This window comes from Coffea eugenioides, chromosome 11 (assembly GCF_003713205.1).
Source record: "Coffea eugenioides isolate CCC68of chromosome 11, Ceug_1.0, whole genome shotgun sequence".
NCBI lineage: Eukaryota > Viridiplantae > Streptophyta > Magnoliopsida > Gentianales > Rubiaceae > Coffea > Coffea eugenioides.
The window spans coordinates 41,981,815-42,003,581 of record NC_040045.1 but is presented as its reverse complement, the minus strand read 5'-3'; the positions used below and the strand labels follow the sequence as shown (position 1 = coordinate 42,003,581).

General features: G+C 35.8%; 2 protein-coding genes across 4 annotated transcripts; both read right to left on the bottom strand.

The window, feature by feature from the left end:
* LOC113751528 (protein PHYLLO, chloroplastic) lies at positions 1 to 12,829 on the bottom strand. Of its 2 annotated transcripts, XM_027295565.1 has the most exons (22): positions 12,759 to 12,829; positions 12,552 to 12,623; positions 11,908 to 12,018; positions 11,643 to 11,837; positions 11,102 to 11,200; positions 10,204 to 10,770; positions 9,520 to 9,744; positions 8,180 to 8,476; positions 7,103 to 7,170; positions 6,771 to 6,929; positions 6,246 to 6,371; positions 6,034 to 6,168; positions 5,825 to 5,942; positions 4,922 to 5,077; positions 4,557 to 4,793; positions 4,207 to 4,374; positions 3,632 to 3,775; positions 2,666 to 3,127; positions 1,970 to 2,257; positions 1,713 to 1,870; positions 1,497 to 1,604; positions 1 to 763 (listed from the first exon to the last, which is right to left on the bottom strand). In XM_027295565.1, the coding sequence occupies exons 2-22, from the start codon at positions 12,585 to 12,587 to the stop codon at positions 511 to 513; spliced, it is 4,110 nt and encodes a 1,369-aa protein (XP_027151366.1). In that variant the 5' UTR covers positions 12,588 to 12,623; positions 12,759 to 12,829; the 3' UTR covers positions 1 to 510. The 2 variants fall into 2 exon arrangements, with proteins under 2 accessions (XP_027151366.1, XP_027151367.1); XM_027295566.1 differs by lacking the exons at positions 12,552 to 12,623; positions 12,759 to 12,829 and having other exon boundaries at positions 11,643 to 11,824; positions 11,908 to 12,010.
* Positions 12,596 to 16,053, bottom strand: LOC113751529 (protein PHYLLO, chloroplastic-like). 2 transcript variants are annotated; one of them, XM_027295567.1, is made up of 8 exons: positions 15,779 to 16,053; positions 15,478 to 15,672; positions 14,800 to 15,014; positions 14,028 to 14,148; positions 13,805 to 13,921; positions 13,200 to 13,298; positions 12,776 to 12,835; positions 12,596 to 12,686 (listed from the first exon to the last, which is right to left on the bottom strand). In XM_027295567.1, the coding sequence occupies exons 1-8, from the start codon at positions 15,956 to 15,958 to the stop codon at positions 12,663 to 12,665; spliced, it is 1,011 nt and encodes a 336-aa protein (XP_027151368.1). In that variant the 5' UTR covers positions 15,959 to 16,053; the 3' UTR covers positions 12,596 to 12,662. The 2 variants fall into 2 exon arrangements, with proteins under 2 accessions (XP_027151368.1, XP_027151369.1); XM_027295568.1 differs by lacking the exons at positions 12,596 to 12,686; positions 12,776 to 12,835 and having other exon boundaries at positions 13,212 to 13,298; positions 13,795 to 13,921.
* Positions 16,054 to 21,767: the final 5,714 nt, after the last annotated feature.

The following is a 21,767-nucleotide window of genomic DNA, read 5'->3' as shown; positions in this document are numbered from 1 at the left end:
TTCAATCAATGATGCAAACCTCCATTAGGCAAGCTGTAAGATAGAATGAATGTCTGGACATTGGCATTGACACGACCAAATTTCTAAAACGTGAAGGTTTAAAAAGAATGAGTTGCCAAACAACAGAAATCAGAGAATAAAGTGGGCAACAACAAGCCTCTGCCCTCATTTCGACTTTCATACTGCTTAAGTAAATACCGTTCCATAACACACACCATAAACAGGATTCTTGAGCATGTAGACTACAGCTACAGCTTAGATTCCCTAATTTCCTGAGGTGGGCAGCAGCAACAGTACATGCTTTCCATACACAGTTGATGAATCTTTCCTCGGTTGTTTCTTAATAATACTGTATCTTTCCTAGGTTGTTTCTTAATAATATTATCCCATCTCAGGAAGATTGGAACAAAATTTTGGTGGTATTGCAGTTTCTGTCCTCTTGCTCACCCTGAAAGATAGTAGCATGACAGTGATCTGGCACATTATCTTTTTACTTATAACACACCTGCATCATCTATTGCTAAGAACTGAAGCCTTTTCTATTCTCTTTAAGAACTGCCTGACTGCACTGATGACAGGGAGAGGATTCTCAAGATGCACAGCATGACCACAATTTAAGATTTCAATTAGTTTTGGACTCTCTCTAGTCCCTGTACAGTATTTGTTAACCATCTGCCAAGCAATATTCTTGAACTTTAGATCCTTCTCTCCAACAATGAATAGAAGTGGTATTTTGCAATGCTTCAGGTCATCCCACAATGGTCTGTCATGAAAAGGAAGAAAGATTACTAACCCTAAATTTTACTTTATGAAAATACAATGACTCAGATAAAATCAAAACTATTTGGCCAGATTAGAACATGTGACTGTAGCTAAGATGAGTCAAAAGATACACGTCCACCAACTGCAACAAGCCCATATTGCTTCAACAATTTGAGATGACAGAGATGTTTAATATCTATATCATACACCACAGGTTCAGGGTCCAAAGGAATCCAACAAACCCTTGCATTTCACAAATGTTTTTATATCTTCAGAAATTGTGTCATAATTGTGTCAAAGCTTGACTTATATTTATTTAGGTTAGTTTTGAAATATTAGCTTATCCGATGTGAGGAGATGCTGTAGAAGAATCTACCCATGCATTCCATATTAGTGGAATAGAACCTTAATCAGTGCATAATGTTTAGCTTTTTACATTTCTAAACTATTAAGACATTAATAAGAATTTATACATTCTTATGATTAAGATTTATATGCCATGTAGCAACTTTATTTTGCAAATTAACTTCAAATGAAAGTGAAATGCTAATTACACTATTGGAACGTCAAAAATGACAGTTAAAATTGGTCAATAATAGTTGGAGGCAAATAGTCAATCAATTTTCTTACTCTCGAGAAACCCATCACATACAGATATGCATAAAAATCCAGATTTAGCAAAGTTATTTAAGAAATTCAAATTTAGCATGTATTATGAATTTCTGCAGACTTACTGCTGCCTCCCAATACTCGAATCAGATAGAACTTTTGCAAGAGTCTGCAACTCATCATGCTGCAAGCGGCTGGCCAATACCTTTTTAAAATACGGATGGCTCCTTAAACTGCATGAAGGAGGAAAGCAGGAAAGGAGTCCATGCATTTGAAAACGGCATCTCAATTATAATGGACCAAGGACAAAAGCAAGTTAAAAGAGTGAAAACCATCATTACCTTGTCCACAGCCCTTCTGCATACCAGGCATCTAAAAAGAACTCAAGCCCATTAGAAACAAGGGAACTTGCTCTGAAATCATCCCTTGCCCTTCGCAACTTTCTTGCCAGTGGATCAACCAATCCTGGGCTTCCTGAAATAATGACAGCTCCTTCAACCTTCAACCACACATCCCAGATTCTCATTAACTTGCTGATTCTGAAAAGTAAACTAGAATCTATAAACTGTAAATGCAATATAAACATGGATGTCTTTACCTTGTCGCTGCATTTTAGGGCCATATGTAAAGCAACCCTTGCACCCATTGAGTATCCAACAAGGATAACCTTTTCAGGAGTTATATGAGGAAACAACTGGCATAACATCTCGGCAATGACATGTATGGATAAACTAGGTTTGGCTGCTGAATCAGTTTTTAACTTTGATCCACCATGCCCAGGAAGGTCAATAGCAATACATCGTGCTGACATTGACATAGCCTTCATGATGGGGATCCAGTCTTGACCAGTACCCAGGAAACCATGCAGAAATACAACTACATTTCCCTGCACCATGAGAAGAACACAAATGTAAATGAAGTGAGTTGTACCTCTAGGAATAAGATTACCCTTTAAGCATAACAGACCTCAAAGTAGGAACCGTACTATACCAAGTCACACTAAGGAAATGGAATCATTTTACAATGCACTTATTATGTACATATCATAATTGTGATGTTAAGTATTTTGATAAAAGACAAGGCCTGCAACGATACTCAGGACATCAGAAGACAGAAATTATTTCAGCTGCCCTTGACACTGTCTTCCTTTGAGCTCTATTACAAACATATCTCAAATTAGATTTAACTGATGTAATAATCTGAAGTTTTCTGAATACTGTATTCAAAGATTATAAGGAGAAGCATGTGAACAGGTACAATCAACTAGTCAAGGATATTGTGATCTACTACTTACAGCAATGCTTTGACCCATCTCTAGAACATTGAAGGAAAATGAGAAACCCTCTAAATCAACTGTCAACCTGTAATCGTGAACATTTTCCTGATCAAAATTCTGCACAACCACATTTTGATTGATTTGGAAGTGCTGCAGATGTTGACCAGCATCAGTAGCACATGCCTCAACAATGCCAGTTTTTGAATTACAACAGATGTTTAATGGCTCTAGAGTCACATCTTCAGTAAACCATCTGTATGTTCCAAGACCATGGGCTATACATGCTGATGGTTCCTTATCCATCAGTCTACGTATATCTGCACTTTGCAGGTCAAGATAGCAAGAGAATTGAACATAGGATGACAAGCCCAGGCCACTTTCAAATGTGGCACTAACAACTGCCATCTTCCCTTGTTGCTGAGCCCATCGTGCAACCAGAGCTGCATTTTCAAAACCCCCAATAAGGCTTGGTTTGATAACCTAACAGGAAAAGTGTGAAAACATAGTGAGGCTTGAGACAACAGGCGATCTTTCCTAACTGTGACAAATTTCAGAGAGAAACCTTTTCAAGATAAGATAACAATACATGGAGTGTTTGATATCGATTGCTATTATTCCATTTGCTGTTCAACCGAGTGTCTAGTTCTTATTGTGGTCATGTGTCATGCTGAAGCAATACTCTTAAACTTTATGAAGGAAATAGTGGAGCAATAGGAACTATCCAGCACTTACTTTCTTCAATAAATAAACAGTTGAAATTACTAGTTTAAACCACCATATACCATTTGTAAATAAACATGCGAGTTTATTGCAGCTCTGAACTCCACACCAATAAACCACATGATAGTTGGCTAAATGTAGCTTGTTGTAGTTACAAGCAGGAGTACCTTTTTTTATAAACAAAAAGTTGCTTCAAAATATGATAAAATTCACAACCACAACTGCAGATCTTTACTGTATTGAAAAAGATGTCCAAATCCTTACTATAGCAACTACTCCAGAATGGTTGAATCGGTTGAGGACGTCAAAAGGATTCTCTCTAATACAGTTGACAGTTTCATCCAGAGCTACTGGCAAACCAGTCTCCTCGCAGAATTTGATTATATCATCATCATATCTAACAGGTTCCTGTAATTTAGAACTTCAGGAAAGCTTTATAAAAATTTATAACAATTTGTAACAAAGGAAAGCAGTATTATCAGTCAAACTGAATGTAAAATGATTAACTACACTAGAATACAATGGTAGAAGGTTAAACTCATGTCGTATAATAAAATTTGTGATGAAGGCAAGCAGTACTATCATTCAAACTGGAGGGAAGCCAAGTCAGAAGGCAACAAAAGTTCAAAAGAATTTATTCAGCTCAATTTACCATTTGCGGAGCATTGCAAGTTTCTAAAACATTTTGGTAACAGCTGAAGGAAGAATTTTATCATTGCTATCAGGTATGGTCTTTTAGAAGTAGAAAATACGGACAGTATTCTCCCAAGCACAATTCCACTTACAATTGCTAAATTATATACACACATTTACATACATACATACATGGGAGGAGATACCTCAATGTACTGGAGTCGACAATTCTTGACAGAATTGGCAAATTGAATTGCTTCATCATATGTCCAATTCCGATTTGCATCCACACGAAGTTCAACTTGATCTCCCACCTTCCTCCTTACCTCTTGTATTACAGCAATATCCTCAATCACATTAGCCCGACGAGCTACCTGTACAATGAAATTCTGTTCATACTCTGAACCCAACCGAGGGTTTAAGAGCCAGAGATCAAGCTTTACTCTATAATAAAGATCAAGCTTTACTGTATAATAAGCATTCTCATTCTGCATTTCAACCATTGACAAGAAAAAAAGAATTTGAAGTACAGATATTTAGGGATGACTGCTCTCACCTTCATCTTTACAGCAATAAAACCCTCTTTAACCAGTGAAGTTGCAATGTATGCCGTGTCCAGTGGACTCCCAACAGAGTCAATAAGTGCACAGATGTGGACATTCAAAAACTTCTTGGGTAAATCTACTGTCTTTGGGTAGAGTATATTCAACATAGAGGAACCTTCTTTTGCAGCAACTGCATTGAGAACAGCCATCTCCAAACCACATCTAACACTTGGAAGAATGGAGCTTGGCTACACATCAACAATGCAGCAGAGTCGAAATTAGAAAGTAGTCAAGCAGAGAAGATACCATCATGTATAAATAGTACATTAGAAGTGGCCAAATGATACGTAATTGCTGTAAAGATTTCTTGACCTACCAGGATACCTAAAGTGTGCCATATCCAGGTGGAAAAAGAACCCTTTAGTAGAGGAAGGAAATAATCAATTTTAGCTCCTTCTAACATGTGAATTAGGAACCTAAGCTGCTCTTCAACATCGAGCAAATTTTCCTTGTGGATTTCAAGAGGTGCAACCTGTTGAAATGGTAAATCATGAGTAACAAGAGCAGGCTTTTTCGCTTTGCTACAAAGAGAAGTACTAAACTAGCAAAGACTATCACAAGAGCATGATAGCATAAAAGCAGTAAGCAGGTGCCATGAGCAAACACAAGATAATTATGGGCAAATATATGTTTATGAGATGCACCTTTCTGAAAGTCAAGAATACAACATGTTTAAGAGATAGTTATGTTCTTCCTTTCAGGTATCAAGTGTCCAATTATCATGAACCTAGGAACCGAGGGTATTCTGCAAAATGTCGCATATCAGTTTGCCTGATTACCACAGGTTTTTTTTTTTCCATTTAATCTAAAGGAAAATCTTCTCCTGAAGCACCAATACATAGAATTATCTTGGAACTCTGAAAACTAAAAGCCAATAAATCTATCCAACTGCAAAGCCAAAACAGAACAGTAAAAGAATTGTCCAACTAACTCTGTGTAATCTAGGATGAAGTTAAAATGGTTTTGCATGAAGGAAATCTTTATCACTGCTCATTTCAGCTCAGGATGTCATAAGCTCTATGTTTAAAATTTGACCTACGAAAACCAAATGAAGGAGATTCTGCTACATTGATCAACTGGCTACAAAATTTGAATTCTGGATCACACACACACATACACAAACTAAAACATCTATGTCTGATAACTTTTTTACAAATTGATCAAAATCTCATAATTTCATGATCAACATAGATGCCTTCCTGTAAAAATATAAGCTTACCTCCCCATACCCAGTACTTCCATCTTCAAGAGACAAGCTAAGAACAAAGCCTTCTCTATAGAATGTGGTAGATTCATTGCTGCCTGAAGTTGAAGTAGGTGGAGCACACAGGTTAACCCTGCCATGGAATACTAATGTTTATAAGGTAAAACAGTGAATTTCTGAAACCCTGAAAATGTTTCAAAATACAGCCATCTCATAGAACTTGCCTATAGAGAGAATAATCCATTTTAGTAATTCTACCAATGATGAATCCCTGCGCCTGTCCGGTGGTAACTGAAGTTGAATGTGAAAAGATATCCATAGTCTGCTCTGCTGCTTGGCGACTAAATTTTCTCAAATCACTATAACGCAAATATGTCAGCAGAGAAAGAAAGTCACAAAGCTGTAAAGTAATTCAAGCCATTTCAAACCTGATTACCTGTGAAAGTTGGCATTGGCATCAATGCAGCTCTCAACTTCTATAACACAATCGACCTTTTCACACTGAGACGTGAATAAGCTGTCCAGCAAATCCATTTTTGTGTGTACTTTTACATGCTTCACACTGCATATGCAAAGTTCAATAATGTTGAAGAAGAAATACATCAATAGTACTTTAAAGAATACATACTTCTCTAGTCAATCCAAGTTAAACTTTGAGTGCAAAGGAATCAGCCAAATATGTTGACTCTAAAAGTACAACTCTAATTGGCTTAATAATCTGTCCAGAAAATAACTAATTTGCTTAAAAGCACAGTGAAACATGATCATGGTCGAAACTGAAGGCTTCTTTGTTTAGATTACAGATTGGTATCAGCATCACTTAGATAAGAAAGAAGCAAATTTAAGTTACCTCTGCAGTCGCTGTAAATGAAATCAAAAATACCCTACAAGAGCTTGGGTTGGGGAAGAAAAACCAGTGATAGCATTCTGGTTATTGAAACATAACGATGGAATGACTTACCCATTTGCCAGACAAAGGTTACGTATTGAAACATTGTGAGATGTGTAGAAGAACTGATCTAAAACTCTTCGCTCTGTCATAGCTGCAATTGGTAGAAGGCTAAAGATTGCTCCACCATGATTGTTTATTACAACTATTGTCATCGGCTTCCGCAAAATCCTTCAAACATTACATATTTTCAGTTGCTAGCTGTGAATTTTGTTACCCTCCAAAAACAGAAATGTGAGTAAATAGCTGGACTAAAGAGAAAACCACCAGGGAAGTTCAACACTGATTATCACACAGAGGGGGCGTGGGGGAGAGAGAAAGAGAGTGGAGGAACAACTCATTACCCTTGACCCAAGAGTGACAATCCATTTGAGTCGTGGAGAAAAGAAACATCTCCAATCACACAGAGAACCTAAACGCAAGGATAAAAGAATTGGAGCAAAGATTGACGAGCTTCATCAAGTAAGTAACTTTAATCAAAACACATAGAAGCACAGAGCCAAGCAACTATGTCTTTATGTTCGGTAGATAGACATCCAGGAAAAAAGATAACTCGTTATCCTTCTTCCACCCAAAGGAAAAAAGGAATATAAAACTTCTTTCAGGGAGTATGAATGCAAAAGAGCTGTGAACCAGATAAAACCATAAGTCAAAGATTACAAACACAAAGCTCAAGACAATGAGAGAGAGAGAGAGAGCTGATACTACTTAAGTAGGGCTATCTAAACTAATGCTTTCACAAAGTAAGTTATTCATAAAAGAACTTACATTTCCTTTAAGGGAAGAAAAACTGAACTAGTGTAAACAGAAAGGAAAAATGTAATGTTAAAGTGAATTGATACACAAACGCATAGAGAATTTAGGATCACTAGCTGTGCATACTTTCTAAGTCCTAATGTATGCACTCCTTAATTTGAAAACCAATTTCCCAAAAAATCCCCTGATCTTATAGAAGAACTGTAAGAGGAAAAAGAAAGTAATAAAGACAACCCTAGCAGAAGTGCTTTGCAGAATAGACTTTTAAAAACATAAAAACCAAAGTGATGTTTCTCATATAACACCTGATTCCATATGACTAGAAAAGCAGATAATCAATTTTAGTTCAGAAATCTGCCTGTGTCCCATTAAATAGCATCAATGAACACAAAAATAGAGGCGCTGCTGAGCAGCCAACTTGTGAAGGCAATGTAGTGAAAGCGCTATTTATGCAATAGCCTATAGGCCCAATTATAGGTCAAAATATTGCCAAGAAAAATGGGAAGTCAATAGAATAGAGCTTCTTCAAAGTTGGAATTTGTATCATAATTTTTTTTTTTTGGCACCATGAAACTTATTCATACTCCAACATAACATTCCGAGCAAAACTAGATAAGAGACTAGGATAGATACTTTATGTTACAGATACAGACGTGAACACTCACTCTTTTATTGCAGCCAACAGCAAAACCAACAGCTGTACTAAGCAAACCATCAATCCCACTAGCTCCTCTGTTCCCAACTACCTGTATCCAATGACATGGCAAGCCCAAGTTGAGCATTAAAGCACTATGTGTATTTTGTGCCTTGTTAGATCCATACATGTCTGCATCACGTATTGGCATGCTATTTCCAAGAAATACAGCCGACTCGTAGTCAAGGATTTCCGGGAGAATATGAGCAACATAAGGTTCAGTTAGGGAGCACTCTGAACTGATTAAAAATGACATCTCCCAAGCAGCCTGCAGAATATAAAGAGAGTTTACAAATGCAATCCAGGGGAACAAAGTGAATGAGATCATCTTCTAATAAACAGAAAATTATGATCCACTGTGATCGAGTCAATCGTATTTTTGACTTGATAAAAGCTTAGACTAGAATACAGCCACCACATTAAGTTATTGAAACAATTAAACGATAACATTAAAAGATGCTTATTTTCTGTAATGTTCTTCATGCTTTTTCTTGGAAAGTGTATGTGTGTGTTTGTATATGTGTGTGTGTGTGTGTGTGTGTATATATATATATATATTCGGGGAGCATGGTTAACTACTTCCATTCTATTATGATGTCAAAACTTAGTTACATAATGGAAAAGATGCATTATCTTGTCTAAGTGATATGACTATAACATCATCCAGGCAAAAGGATGTAGCAATTAGTATGAGTTGAATTATTGGCTAACCGACCTGTATGTTTTGTCCCACTTGTTAGCGGAATATTAGGAAGATATTCCAGGTGGAACAAATTTAAGTGCATATTATACTCCATCCTCAGACACATATATATAAAGAAGGTTAGCATTCCCAGCATATGCAGGAAAAGCATATTTTCACGAAGTCACACAACAAATCCGGATCAAATAAAAAGTAAGAATTTGTCCAATCTTATCAATAATAGTTTCAACAGTTGCCCTCCATTGCATTTCATACTATCTGCTCTTCTTCAATTTTATCCATGTAAGGCCATGATTCAATAGCTCTACTAGAATTTATGTGCTCTTTCCACTTTATTTTCTTCATACAATCATCTTAAATATATAATCTACTATTATGACAATTAGCATATTCTTTGTCTTCTTTGAATATGTTCAATGATCACAATCAGTTGCCCTAGCAAATGTTTCACATATTATCCTTCACCATACTACTAAAATGAGTTTTTGCATAATTTCTTCTTTTTCAACCCACCCAACATAACAATCACATTTTCTAAAGGACTAGAGGAATAATTTAAAAAACCGATGACACAGAAAGACGATAGAACCAGAAAGCCTGTCACTCACCATCATGTCCAATGCACGTAGGTAACCATTCCATTTGCTGCAAAGATACGGTGAACAAGCTTTAAGCAAATAATTGGTGAACTCAGTACTAGTACTTCGGATCCTATGAGTTACAATGTGCAAAGGATCATGACGTCTTGGGTGATTATCAACCATTATGTATGAGCAAGGAAAGGAATGCTCTAGCATCTCCTGAATGCGTGCACTTGTTATCCGACTTCCGATCTGTCATGGTGCAAATACACTAAAATTATGCATATGGAAGGCCACTCAAGCATAAAGACATAGAAGTACTTGTATAAAAAAAACTACCACATCCTTGACAAACATCAATTGAAGCACTGTTGCAAATTCAAACATAGATTTTTAGGTTTTAGGAACTTTTAACATTTCATAAAGTTCGTATTCGAGTTTGTGCAATGGACATTCTAAATATTCTAATTCCTAAAGATCTGAGATCTCAATATAATGCAAAAAAGACGAGATCTTTCAAGTTCCTACAGGTACTGAACCTTCTGGTGGGATTTCCGAATACCTTGTGTCAAAAAAGAATAACCCAAATAAACGAAAGGTATTTTTTTGCAAAAAAAGATTTAGTTTTGTTCTTCCTCACATCATTTGACTTTAACTTCTTATAAGATCAACTTACTTCATTCATGCAAAATAAAAGGAGCTTGGAGATACCTGAATTACCACATCTACCTTCATCCAGTTCCTGACTTTTTCTGAGAGCAGCAGATGGTCAAGGTGATCAATGAACAAAATATCATCTTCAGTATTAGAGAAGCAAGCCATGTACTTCCTGAGTCGTAACCCTGACAAGATGTCAACCACTACTGGCCACAGCAGGTGTTTAGCAAGGAGAAGAGCTGCCCAAATATCATCCACAGTATGAATGGCACCAAGGATCAAAAGCCCTCTGTCTGCCCTTTCAATGACTTTAATGACTTCATCCATATCAGCATGAATACGAGCACTTGAAATAGAATGTTGTACTTCAATATATGTGGTAAATGGTTCAGTAGATGACATCCAAAAATCTAATCCTTTCAAACAGCTATCATTCCATATACTTGGAGTTTTTGCCAATGGCTCTCGGAAAGGGCAGTTGATATGAACAGGACCACATGGGGAAGAGGTTGCTATATTCACTGCAGAGTCAAGAGTAGTAAGTACCGTCCTTGCAGAAATGTCATCGGTGGGTGCAGGAAGACCAAAGAAATGCCTCACAAAGGGACCAAAATGGTTGACCTAATAGAAAATTTTAAATCAGTAAATTTAGTGAAAAAAAAGAAAAAGGTTGATTATGAGAAAGCCCATAAAAGCACACTTCATATCTTTTTAGGAAGATTGAATAATTGCTAACTACTTATTGGCTCTTTCTTTTGATTGTCATTGCCAGCAGATCCTGTAGTCAGCTGGTGAATAACTGAAACTAGCAAACCATTATATGAAGCAAACACAAATCCTTCTATCTAACAAAATTAACAAGACAATTTAAACTTGAAGGGCAGACCAACTAAAGACATCGAAATTTTGAATCTATACACATAAAAAAGCTGCTCATATCAAAATCAAGTACCTGATTGATTGCTTGATTTGCACCAACATCTTGCAGCTCAGGAGGACGGTCCGCTGTAAGTAATATAAGTGGTAAAAAATCTTGACTCGCCTCCACGACCTGTAGATTTCTATTTCAATAATTGCATAATAGTAATAATGATGCAATCAATTTCTTCACAACCAGATCAAATTATTCAGAACTTTTAAATCAAAGGATAGAACAATAACCCAAAAAGAAAAAGAATACAAAATTATCACCGATCTCAATGTGGAATAGGATGACATGTAGCTGTAGTAATGATAGTAAAACAAACTGTTGTCTGCAAGGTATTTATTGAACAACAGTATGCTATAGGCTAATCTAGAAGAATTGAGCGAGACAGCAGGCATTTACTGGAATAAAGCTTTCAGACATTGAGTAACATACCAGGAGAACAAGCTACAATGTGCAATGAATTGGACAACAGTATGCAATACACTAATCTAGAATTTTGAATGAGGCAGCAAGCATTTACAACAATAAGTGGAACAAACAGAAACATGGAAGTAGCTAGACTTACAGCAGGAAGAAGATTTGAAGCCGCGGTACCAGATGATGTTATGATCACTGCTGGACTATGAGAACCTCGCGCAAAACCAACAGCATGGAAGGAAAGTGAGCGCTCGTCAATGCATGCAACACAAGTAGTAAGGGGATGAGCTGATGCAGCAATTGCAAGGGGAGATGACCTCGACCCTGGAGCTACACAAATATACTAGATGAAGAAAGTATCAGAAACAAGTAAACCAACCCACATACATCAGATTGCTGAGAATAAGGCTTACCGTCAATCCAAGTCGAGTACATTCTTCAATTATGAGGGAAGCCCACAAGGAATTGATGTTTGGACAATCTGGTGTAGAGTACCCCGTTTTATCGAAGTAATCACTGTGGTACTGCAAAGCACGTCAAAAACAATTAGTAGTTAGTAGAAGAGTCATTTAGCATCCTATACTACTGATTTTCCAAACAAAAGAGACAGGCATCAGAAAAAATTATACAGACTATATATCAAGAGAAATCCTTTACAGGCAGCAAAGATGAACACAAGAAAAGCAAGATTTCCATTCAGTTTTAAGAAGTCAACCAATCATGTCAATGGAGAGGTACAAAAAGGTGAACACCACTAGTGATCTTACTTTTGGACTTAGATATGCTTCGATCTATGTGATCAAACTCACAAGTAAATGTTGCCAACTCAATGTTTTACTGCTCAAATTGAAGCAAAGATTCGATCAAGCAAGATATTGTATTGTTTAATATAGCAGGATTTGCTCTGATTCAACTCAGAAGTCAAAAAAAATTGAGTACCTTATCCTCAAACTTATATGTCCCCTCGTGGACCAACTAAATTTCGTTGGTGTCCAGCTGTTCTGCTAATAGAAAATGCAACTATATGCTTAAAATTTCAGTAACACCGACTACTAACCATATTATTAGAAATAGCCGACAAAGGCGAAAGCATGGCTGAAAACTGGCTGGAACATCGTGGAGCATCTTTCTGTAAGAATGAAAACAGGCAGCTTTATGTTTCCTCCAGTCAAGCAAAAGTAGTACAATAAATCTGAACCAGGAGTGGAAGCATATTACCATCAAGTGAGGATATAGAGTTAAATTATCTGAGGAAGAAAATTACCAGGATAAAGAGGATACCAGTTCCAGAGTGCCAGCATCCAGAAGACTTCCTCCTATCTGGAAAGCACTCATGCACACCTAAAGGTTATAGATTTCCACAATATAAGTATGCCAACATTCAATATTTGATTTAAGCAGAAAATATAACAAGCATTTTTGAATCAGCTCCTGCCAATGCAGAAACTTGAAATGGAAAAACCACAGAGACCAATATATGAAGGTTAAAACCAAAACTCTGAGAGAACATTAAAAAACTTAATAAAAAAGCTATAAGAGAAGTCAACCATGCAAAAAAGTGCAGGAAACCCAAATAAAAAGTCAAAACTGTATTCATATGGCAGGAAAGAGCCAATGCAAATGGAGATAAGAGAAGTAATAAGACAATTATAGTTGATGGCATAAAGTTTTCATCAGTATGAGATTTCACAGATTCAGATCTTACCATCTCAGCAATTTTATCCTTCATGGTCCCATACACTTGAAGGGCATTGATGCATTTCTTACTGCATTCATCCATCAATGACCAAAGATGACATCTGGCCTGAATGAGAGCAAATAAAAATGAACACCCGGGCTAAACAAAATGCAAAAAATGCTTCTTTCTCGTCTTCTAGTTTGAAAAGCAAATGCTTATTTAGTGCATGAACTTCTAGGAATTAGAAAGGTAAAACCGTCATTTAACTGCTTTTTTGTTTAAGCAGTTACTATTTAACAGCATAAACTTCTCATGACATTAGCTAAAGTGGCAGTTTGCTTCAAGGAAAATGTCACGGTTGTTTAACAACCGAATCAGTAAAGAGCATGTCAGACCATAGTCAGATAGATTTCCTATCCTGCAAGATAAACAGGGAGGCAAGTGCACTTCACCATTTGAAAGGTGCATCAGTCTTTCCAGGTAGCTTTCTACTTATTGCGTCATTCAGGGTATCTAAATTATACTCAAAATCTACACAAGAAACAATTAATGGCGTATATTGAAATTGATCTAAGAGAAACTTGAATCGGAGCAAAGAGAATTGGCAGGTGAAGAGAACAACCTTAGAATACCTGGTAGAGAGCAATCTCATAGGTCTGAATAGCTTTCGCAAAAAAAGAAGTGGAAGAGTCATTCCATGCAAGATTAGCAACCAAGACAGTAACCTCCTCTGATTCATGCAACTCAATCTGTTGAAAAAGCATAGACAAGAATCAAAGCATGATTAGCAAGTGCAATTCCAGGGAGAAACCATCAGCTTTAGACATATTTGCAAAAGACAAATTACAACTTTACCTGGGGAATGAAAAAGTAAAAAGAACCAGCTTCATACTTCATAGAAGATGAAATTACATCAAAACTGACATCCAAAAAACCATAAGCCATTGGAATATCCAATTCCATAGCAGGATATGATCTGGAACACCATAGAAGTCATTTAGCACACCTCATGAATAGGAAGTTAAACAAAATTTTTAGCTAAAGACCATATTTTAACTTCATTAGTTTCCATGACGAACTATGCTTTCGTTCTTATTGTGAAGAAGCAAAGATAGTTTTGAATGAACAACTGCTAACAAAATTTATGCATCAAGTATCTTAAAAACGTTTTATTTATTCTTAAACGGTCCATAAAAACATCAAGCGGACTATACGTCGGGAACAGCTATGCTCAAATTTCTCAGACAGATAAAAACATTTCCCAACTTAGATCTACAGGTTGCCAAAGAAATAATTAAAAAGTTTTCAATTCAATAAAGAAATGTACTTCTCCAAGCTTTTATTGAAAAAAAAAATCCATACTCACTAAGCTTGCTCATCCTCGTGTTACAATTCAATAGCAATTTTGAGTGAATCACGACAGCCAAATGTAAGTTTTACATGTCCAACAATTTGTTGATGGGACTCAGGTGCTTTTTTTAACTCTTGAGCAAGAAATCTAAGGCTCAGAAATAACAAATATGGATACTAGAAAATCTACAAAAAGAAGAAAACCAAAACAAATATAATACTTGATCACATCAGTCAACCGTAGTTTCACACAAAAAAGAAGAAAATCCAAAATTACCTTTGAAACTCGCTATGCTCTCTAGACGGATGAGAATAGTGACCCTTGAAATAGACTGCGGCACCAATTCCAAAAACACCACACGTCCTACCCAAAGCAAGTGACATGTATGATGGATTCTCCTCCTTGGAAAGAAAAAATCGAGGAAACACCCCTCCTGACTGAGGTTGACTGCAAAACCATTTTAAAGCTTTTGGACTTGGAGGCACTGCAACCTATTGATTCAGCATTCTCATGGATAAAGTTCAGTTCGATAACTATATAAATACACTTCATCTTACAAACTGAGCACACATTACCATGCATTACTTTATGTAAATATTCAAAACATTGCAGTAGCAACAGAGGAAATCAGCAAAATCTTGAATATTCAGCCAATGAGTTAGCATCATGATGGAACTAAAATTCATTGTTTCAAGGCATCACTTTTCAAATATCCCCGTTTTCCTATGATACAGTGAGAAGGATAAAGAAAATTACCTATTACAATGTTCAATTCCTCCTAAATTAAGAGAAAAATATTCACCTACAAGCACCATATATGGAGAATTTCGAAAATAACGAGTGTGCATTGCATCACAAGCTTTTTGATAATGCTTCATTACGTCAAACTTTATTGCACGTTATGAATTCAAAAAGAAGATATTAACATTCAAATGCGGGTCATCAGAAACACACCTGAAATCTAACCATTCCAATTGGACAAGACGGAGGATTGGCCTTCAACTTCTCAACTGCCTCTTGAATACAATCCAAACCTTGCTCTAGCGTCAATGCCGGAGCCAAATTCCTTGTAATGCAAGTAGAAACCAGCAATGCAGCATCTTTAGGGTCCAAAACTGCATCTTCTTGCGAACACCTAGCAACCTCCACCTGCATCAGCATTAAGAATAAGGAACAAAAAAATGAAAAATAAATTCCACCATGTAGTGCAATTATAGAGAGGGGCCAATTCAAGTAGTTTTGTTATAGAAATAACCTTCAAGACTGGATTTTTATGGCGCTGAAGGAAAGTAGTGAAAGAATGGAAAGAGGGACTGGAAGTAAAGTAATAGGCATGGTTCACTGCGGAAATGGTGATGGTTTTTCTATAAAGGGAAGATTTTAAAGGGACTGAAAAGTGGGGTTTGTGAGTTATTAGCAGAGAACAAGGATTCATTGATGGTGAAGATTGGAGGATGAGGAAGTTGAGCAATGTAGATTGAGGGGTTTTGGAGGTTTGGTTGCTCAACCTGGCGGGGTTTTACAGGAGTGGTGGAGGGAGATTGTGGGTAGAAGGATAAGATAATGAAGGGGTCTGTCTGGGGTTTATGGAGATTGGTGAAATCGATCTTGGCCGTTCAAGCTCCGGACCCTTTTATTTGCTGTAGGTACTAGGTACACTTTTATTTCGGATCTGGTTTCCTGCATGTACTAGGTACAGTTTTTTTTTGGATCTTGTTGCCTTGTGCCTAGGACTACAAACGAATCGAGCCGCTCGAGTCAAGCTTGAGTCGAGCTCGAGCCGGCTCGAGTCGAACTCGAGTTCAGAATATTAAGCTCGTTAACTCGCGAGCCGGCTGGCGAGTTTGAGTATATATATATATATATTTTTTTTTTATTTAATAATAAAATTACGTATATTATATATATTTTTTTTATTTTTTATTTTCACAGTAAAATTACGTATATATCCTTAATATTTTATTATTTATTAAGAAAAAAATATTATTTTATTTATTTTTTAAAAAATAAAATAATTATTTTTTATTTTTTTCGAGCTCGACTTGATTCGAGTCGAGCTCGAGCTTGAAAATTGCCGGCTCGTCGAGCTCGAGCTTGATAAAATTTAGTCGAGGCTCAGCTCGATTAGCTCAAAACTCGACTCGGCTCAACTCGTTTGCAGCCCTACTTATGCCACAGGTCCACAGGCCAAAAACATCGTTAACCAAATGTTTGAGTTTTTTTTATTATTATTAATCTTATATATACTGTAAGTGTATATATTATCACCATTAAATATATGTCATATGTATAAAATTTAAATTTAAAATCTAAAATTTACTTATGTGTCATCAATCCAATCGTGATAGTGTATACACTGATAGTATATATAAAATTTACTTGTTCTTTTTTGTTAAGAAAAATAAAAAGATGACTGAGTGGGTACGGCTCCGATGATCATCACAAATCTACCAATACAACTCTCACATCAATAGTAAAGGATTTCATAGATCATCCACTAATATAACCCTCACAACGGTAGTAGGAGGTTCGTTCACCAATAAATCTCTCACATAGACAGTGAAAAGTTTTGTATCTCACATCAATAGCACAATTCAAATATACAACTTTTTGTGAGAAAAATGATCCGTCCTAATCAATTGAACCAACTTGTATTAACACAAAATGTTTGAGTGAGTAGTACTATATGTTGTTCGCTTGTTCTTGAATCACGGCTACGTAGTGTCCGATGTTTGATGATAACTGGCTGAGATTAAGCCACATTTTTTTACAACTGATTCGAGCTGTTCATGCTATTTTGAAAGTCAAAACCTACAATTAGTCATAAATAACTCGGATCAAATCATGCCATTTCTATTTCAAAGCAGGACACCACAATCCTCTCTAAATTTAGCTTGTGCCTTGTTGGCACATTTTAGAGTTTAGACACTGAATCATCTGCCACAGTTGCAACAATTCCTCTTTCCACTTTCCATTCCATTTGAGCCCTTCATTTTAATTTTGGGGAAAAAGAAAAGATTTAATTGTGCTAATTGGACCGTAGCTGACTGCAGATCGTTCCATTCATTTGGGGCCAACAACCATTTCGGCCCGTCTCATTTTCTGTCCAGTTGTCTAGTAAACTACAATCAAAACCAGGTAGCTCTCATGAGAAACCTCAGCCCAAAGCTCTTTGTAGCAGCACGTTTTTACGAAAAATGTCCAAAACCAATTCAAGGCTTTTGATTGAGCTGATTTGGAAAGCTATAGTGCCTCAGAGAATTGAGCTTTAGTGTTTAAGTTTGTTCGATTACTTTAATGAATTTGAATTTTTTTTTAACTTTGATTTGTTTATTTATCGAATTGAATTTGAGCAATTTTTTTTTTATTGAATTTGAATGTTATCAAACATAACACGCTGTTTACATTTGATTTGATTAGATGGTGAATTAAGTTTGAACAACCTCTTATTAATTCAAATTCTATTCGAGTATTGAGTAATTTAGTTCGTTTTTCAACCCTGCGCATTATCGGCTTAGCAACTCTCTTATCCTGCAAATGAGACTAAAATGAACATGATCAAGATTGATGCTAAGTTTGGAGTCAGATTCAACATCTAAAACCCTAGATCCCATGCAACGAGACTAGCTAGTGGCATACCCCATATTCATATTCACTATAAAACCTTAAAACCCAGAGAGACCTTGATCGTTGTGAATTAAACCACCTCCTCCACCCGCCTGTCCTGTTATGGGAGTGATGCCTAATGAGATTTTAAAATCCAAAACCAAGCAATGAACCCATCTCTTAGCCCATGCAATTTAATTTATGCTACGCAAATGTGGTGAGAAGTGGCATTTCATGCACCAAGTTGCCCCATATTTTAATGATATTTTACCAAAAATATCATGATTTTTTTAAGACTAACAATTTTACAAAGAGAAAAAGAAAAAAAGAGACTGCATTCATTCCATAGTAAGCGATTCAAAGTAGTGATGTCTTAAGTGGTCGTTACGCTAGAGATATTAATCTAAACATATAACAGGATTAGTTCCTTTTCAGTCTACCACCAAAGAGTCTGCTTAAATAATTATTTCCGAAATTTTGTAAACTTTTCTTGATAAAAGCAGTGGGGTTCTTTAAAATATTGCTTCAATATAATATCTAGAGTTTGCACTCCATAGTGTTGCCATAAGGACACTTATATTTACTTGACCTTTTAAGAGAAGTAGAAGGCTATTTTTTTTTTTTTTTTTTAAAAAAAAAGGGTTTTCACTTTTCAGTCCCTAAAAAGATGCTACTATTATATTGTCCTCTATCAATCTAGAAATAGACAAGTGCCTACCGATGATAGTTACCATTAAAACGTGATGAGGGCTAATCGTAATTTACAACCAAGAAAAAGAAGATGATATGATATTTGAAAGCTTGATTCGGCACAAGAATGCCAATGATATATACATGCTTGTATAGAACAATGTAACCAAAGAAATAGACTTGATTTTTCATAAAGAAAAAATGATATAAATTTTATTCGAAAAGTAGTCTGTCTCTTTCAATCTTAGAATTTTTTTACTTTTAGAGTGGCTTTACGAGTTGTTACAAAAGCTTATGAATGCAAGTGTTGTAAGTAAATTGTGGCGAAGCATCAATGATTTGAGGATCAAATTAATAGCCGTGTAACAAAAGTAATCTCTTGTTATAGGGTTTTCTTATTGCGTCTTCACCATTTCCTCATTTTTTGCTTCTATGGTTCTCCTCCCCTTCTCTTTACAGAACCAAAGCTCTCGTAATTATGTCCACAATATATCTCATGAAAAAGTTTCTTAGATATTCTATGCCTGTGCTGTGACTTGTTCTTGGCCTCTTCTTTCTTCCTTCGGTGCTCAAGGACACGAGTGAAGGTTTCTCCATACATTTCTTCTAGTGGATGGGAGATATCCAGCCAGTAGGCCAGGTTCACCAGAAGCGTCTGCAGTTGCAAATTTGCAATCAAAAGGGCAATCATTGCCACTCAAGACTTACACCTGCATTTTTGGCTTTAGTGGGTAGTTTCTTGTTAACCATCTACCTCATTTCTTTGGTTGGTTCGTAGATGATGAAATCCTAAAGTATGTCGGACGGTTGAAAAATGAATTAAACTATTTGATACATGAACTGAATTTAACTTGATAAGAGTTTGTTCGAACTTGGTTCGCTATCAAGCCTAGTTTAGATAGTTTTTTGCATTCGATAACTTTTAAATTTAATAAAAAAATTCGTTCAAACTCGATTTAACAACTAAACAAATTAAAATTGAACAAAATTTTAAATTTGTTAAAATAATCAAACAAGTTTGAACACTAAAATGTTCGGTTTGATTAGACTCGTATGCATCCCTAAATGTCGAGGCATATGTCCGCGTATTGACTATTGGAGGTTGTCTAATGTCTACTAACCTCACCTAATAAAGCTACCAAATTTCATTGCATTCACTCAAAAAGAAACACAAATGCACACAAAGCATAAAGTAATTTTTAAGGTCATTAGTTTCTCTTTTTTTTTTCTGGATAACTGAACTATTTAAAACACGTTTTTTTTTTTCATTTCTATAGCAGAACTAACACTGAAAGAAACACAAATACGCACAAAGTGTGAAGTAATTTTTAAGGTCACTATTATCTCCTTTCCTTTTCTAGATAAACAAACTGGCTAAAACACATTTTCCCATTTCTATAATAAAACTAACACTAATTTCACCTTTCTACAAAAAGTTTTTGATTTAAATTATTCACTTCTGCAAATTTTAAAAATAAAATAGCTCTTGGGCCCTATTTAATGAGTGAATTTTTTAAACAATTTTTCCCCCTTGGCGTCATAAAGCACCACATGTGGTTATATGGAAGTTTTCTAGCTACACCATGGAAGTGGAGCAATGGTAAATTATATTGTGGTGGTCTAGGAGCAAAGAGACTAAAGTACGGATTTAAAGATTAAAATGCTAGTTAAATTCTCATTCTCACTAGAGTATTATTTCTTCCCTTTACTCCTTGTTTTTTTCTTTGTTCTCTTTATACGTAAATTTTCTAAATTACTTGCGTTTTACTAAATTAATACACATAGTGATTAGTATCATATTTTTCAATGAAAAAGAAGAAGAAGAAAGATTAGTATCGGGTTAAAGAAATTATTTCCTCCATCCCACTTTGATAGTTTTGATTTTTTTTTCACATAGTTTAAGAAAAATTAGATAACTCTGTTGGAAGAATAAATCTAACATACTATTTTCCTAAAATACCCTTATATTACTATTAACAACAACAATAATACTATAAAAGGTTGCTACATTGAAGTCATTAATCCAAGCAATTAATGAATAAGGTAGGTTATAGTCACTAATAATTGAATACATTAAATAACTGTGTTATTTTAGAGACGGTACAAATTAGTTATATTCTTCAGTTGAAAAACGAACTATAATTTGATATGGATGAAAAAGAAAAGTAAACCTATTAAAGTGAAACGGAAAAGTACTGTATAGTAAATGGCACACCAAAGTTACTCGCATTTTCAAAATAAGAACAGAAAATTCCAACCAAAGGGAAGGTGACTGACTCTCTCCATAATGGAGAAGTCACTTTCTCAAAATTATCTAGCCATATACCTCAGTGATGATTACCCATCTCACAACCCTCATTAGCAACAACCCAAAAGGGGGAAAATATGGGGAGAAAATTAAAAGACAATCTTTATCGTATAACACCCCATTAATTAGACACCGGTCAGAATTCCATCGATCAAATTTATGGAAGTCTTTGACTTGAAACAACAAGAACAAATGATATCTCCCATGTTGAATTATAAGTCTCCCAACAAATTAATGTCTTCTTGTAAGACTAGTAGAATTTAGTCTACGTACTCTTATGACTCGTTTGGACAAATCCCTCTTTACCAAAAAAAAAAATTTTGTTTCAAAATACTTGAGATTTGTGCTAGTGATTCATGAGGTATGCTGCAAGGCCATGAAGTTACTAATGGAGGCACAAAAAAGCTTTGAAGTTGACAAGCACATTTTCGTGTTAGGTTCAAAGGTGACGATAAGTATAGAGCACTCACTTAATGCCAGCTCCATGTGTGCCTAAAATGTATACGTACAAGTATATTTACACTTATATATTCGGAACCATTAAAAAGTTCCATTAGGGACATGGGCATGTGGCTGAGAGAACCCGATCGAGAACCTTCAATCATTTCTTGAAGAATTTAAGTATATGTACGAGACGAAT